Here is a 3774-nt window from a genome sequence, read left to right as displayed (position 1 = left end):
ACGTTAAAACGTTAAACGTTACGTACGGTTAGTAAAATAATACTAGTTATATACGTATATATATATATATATATATATATATATATATATATATATATATATATATATATGTATATACACATAGTAGTTAAACAAGTAACTGTAATCAGTCCGGGGTGACTTCATTAAATTTTCCACCTTGAACTCTTACGCACAAACAAGACTAGGTGTGTTGCTTGAGAATTGCAATCAGTAAGACTTACCATACTCACACTAATGAACTACTATTACATTAAATTCTCATCGACTGATTTTGCCAAGCAATCAAGACAGGGGGAAGCAATTATATTTTTTTCCCATATACTTTGTGACATTGTAATCGTTTAATATCACTAATTCGTGATTGAATATTTCTGCAATGACGCAAAGTGAAATAAACATTGAGTGATAGTGTGTTACCACGCATTTTTATGATAGTTTTACAAAGTCTTTAAATCGTTTGATTGATTTCAGGGGTTTTGATGGGTACCTTTAAATTGGTTAATACTTACCGAATTTTGAATATTGCGAGCAACCAGGAAAAGGGACCCTGAAACAGATACAAATTGCCATGATCTTAACTCATTCACAGCACGGTTTTTAAATAATACAAAAAAATATTTATGAGTCTCCAGATGCATAAAACGTGTGTGATAAGAGAGATGTCAAACTCAAACAAGCCAGCACGTTGCATTCAGATTTAATTGATGGGACTATCACTTGCGTCACAGCCATAATTAAACGTATATAGGCGGAGAGTTGGTATTTTCATTAAACTATAATACTCTCATCAACAACGTATACAGAAGCTCAATTTATTTTTAGATGCATTCTTAGTGATAGGCGATTACCCAAAGGCTTGTCGAGAAATCACACCTTATACATTTTCCCAGCTGCAGATAACCAAGTACACACTCGCCCAGCTTATAGGGGAGGTCAGGGATAGATTAGGGCTATACGATAGTGGTAAAGGAAAGGTAGCACGAGGGTATGGCTAAGGTTATGGTTAAGTAAGGTTTTAAGGTTAGTGTTATGTTTAGGCATAAGACTGAGGTTAATAATAGAGTTAAGGTCAATATTAGGCTTAGCTTTAAGGTTATGGTTAGAATTAAGTGTGAGGTTAACATATTAGGGTTACGCTTAGGGTTACGATTAAGTTTAGGATTGAGGTTAATACTAGGGTTAATGTTAGTGTTAGAGTTACAGCTAAGTTAGGGTTGGGAGAGGTTTACAGGTAATTTCTAACAGTACCATGGGAGACATACACCCTTATGGCCACCCACACTCACCCTATCCACATAGAGTGGAAGGTCACAGCTGGAGTCGTCATTGATATCTGTCCCGGAGGACCGTTTCTCATCACTGTTAGAGTAGAAGAGCCAGGTCCAGCTAAAACACAATTAAGGCACCAAATGTAGCTTAGCGATGTGATATGTTGCACGGACTACGTCGCATTTACACAAGGACGATATTTTTATAAAAAAAGAGTCACTGCTGTTAGTTTACATTGAATGGAACGGGAACACGTATTGGTAATGAACAGCAGGAGTAGAAATTAACTTTTGAACAAGGGAATCCGTAGCAAAATGAGGGAGTCCGCAGTCTGAGGTTCAAAATTAAAGATATTAACAATAACACAAACGCTTATTTTTAAGATTCATGCAGTTGCACATCTGCCAAATTTTCTTTGGACATTAGCTGAAAAAATGAGGCCGGGCTCCGGAACGAACTACTTAGTATGGCAGAATTTTCACGGAGTCACAGGGACTCCTGCATATGTCAAATCAGGGAGTCCGACAGTAAATCAGGGAGTATTCGACTCCGGACTCCCGTTAATTTCGCACCCTGGGTATAACACGGCAATTTTATGATAACAAGCGAAGAAAATCACATAACTGTATTTTCAGTTTATTTTTTGTAAAAAAATGTAAGATAGCACAAAATTATGTAAGATGTTCACTTTATTTAAGTCACACGATTTTAGTCGATCGTTGATTACAGGATCAATGCAATTAAATGCACCCGGGTGGGATACATCATGGAGAACACGCGCTTGCATGAAATATTCCCCATACTAGCCGATTTCACAGACAAGCGTTTTCACATTGAGAATGATTCTCTCGTGTTTACGTTCAACATTTTATGACTAATATGGTGGTAGTATTAAATGGGGGGGGGGCTTAATAAATTAATGAATATATATTAATTAACAATTATTGCAATAATTATTTTGGGTAAGATGTTTTGAATTACTGTTAGAGATGTTGTTGAGGATTCTACTGAAAATGTTTTAGTTGTCCTAAAAAATAATTTCAGAACACAGAATCACTAAGAGGCAAATCCATGCCTAACAGCGATGATCACTTTTATGATATGATAAATGACGATTGTGCGTGCGTGTGTGCATGCATGGGTGTGTGCGTGTGCGTGCATGGACATGTGTGCGTGCGTGCACGAGGGTGTGTGCGTGCGTGCGTGCGTGCACGGGCGTGTGTGCACGGGTGTGTGTGCGTGTGTGCGTGCGTGCGTGCATGGGCGTGTGCGTGCGTGCACGGGTGTGTGTGCGTGCGTGCGTGCATGGGCGTGTGTGCGTGCGTGCGTGGGCGTGTGTGCGTGTGTGCGGGCGTGTGTGCGTGCGTGCGTGCGTGCATGGGCGTGTGTGCGTGCGTGCGTGAATGTGTGCATACATGTCCTCCATCACTTCACCCAGCATTGTGAGCACTGCACATCCATCCCGCCATCTCGCGCAAACCACGGGGAGGACTATAGCTTCATCTAAATTTAATGCCGAGGATCTTCCCCCAATATATTAACATCCACGCCACGCCGCGCAATCATCAGTGCAATGTAACGGCTCTCCCCATTCGATTCTCTAGTTGCTATGCACCTGGCGTCATCGGTAACAGAACACTGACGCTGCCGATGTGGTAACACGAGGCGAATCTACTCACAAATGCACTGATGTTGACGCTCACTGGCTTACCTAGTGTAATGCCGTGACGAATTAACGGTTAATGAATCTCACGTTATTTTAATCGGCTAGGTTCGAATGACACCAACGTACGTGAAGGCTGCGTGATGTTCCGCGTACACGTAGAAAAACAAAGCTTTTATTATAATTGGAGATGAGTTTGGAATCAATACCGCGCCCACGTATACAGTCATTGCACGTAGCATGTGCTATATGGCACCTGGTATGTATTTGGAAAAAATAAAGAACAGATACAGAAACCCAGCTATATATCACCACAGCACGTATACCATATACGTGCTGTGATGTCACCCTTGTGTGACATCTATGCTGTTATATTTATCTTGACATTCACTTAGTTTCAAATTTATGTACACGCAATTAATTTTAATTTTAATAACTAAATACCACGAATTTTAACTCTGAACAACCAAGCTGCACAATAATACGTTTTTATATACTTGATTAAGGAAAATGGTAAGATGGATGGATGCTTGAAGGATGGATTTCTAATACCAATACGTTTCAGTAAAACAGAGCTTGAATAATCATTATTACCTCCGCCAAGGGGTTGGCAGGAGGTTATATGTTTTCACCCGCGTGTGTTTGTTCGGCGACTCGCCGAGTGTTTGTTGGTTTGTGGGTTTGTTTGTGTACAGCCTAACTGAAAAAGTTATAGCCGGATTGTCATAACATTTCAGGATAGGTCAGAAATGGGCTAACTTAGAATTGATGAGATTTTGGTGGTGATCCGATTCCAATTAATTAATTAATTAATTAATTAA

At 39.9% G+C, this 3774-nt stretch overlaps 1 protein-coding gene across 1 annotated transcript in view; it reads right to left on the bottom strand.

The window, feature by feature from the left end:
* The window catches only part of LOC106804928 (CSC1-like protein 2), a 44908-nt gene that overhangs the window by 38786 nt on the left and 2348 nt on the right, over positions 1 to 3774 (bottom strand). Inside the window, exons 3-4 of the mRNA XM_014806336.1 lie at positions 1308 to 1407; positions 531 to 568 (exon numbers count right to left, since the gene is read on the bottom strand). Of these exons, the coding sequence (XP_014661822.1) occupies positions 531 to 568; positions 1308 to 1407 (138 nt within the window). The remainder of the gene's footprint in view (positions 1 to 530; positions 569 to 1307; positions 1408 to 3774) is intronic.

This window comes from Priapulus caudatus, unplaced genomic scaffold (assembly GCF_000485595.1).
Source record: "Priapulus caudatus unplaced genomic scaffold, Priapulus_caudatus-5.0.1 Scaffold93, whole genome shotgun sequence".
Taxonomy (NCBI): Eukaryota; Metazoa; Priapulida; class Priapulimorpha; order Priapulimorphida; family Priapulidae; genus Priapulus; species Priapulus caudatus.
This window is presented reverse-complemented; position numbering and strand designations above follow the sequence as displayed.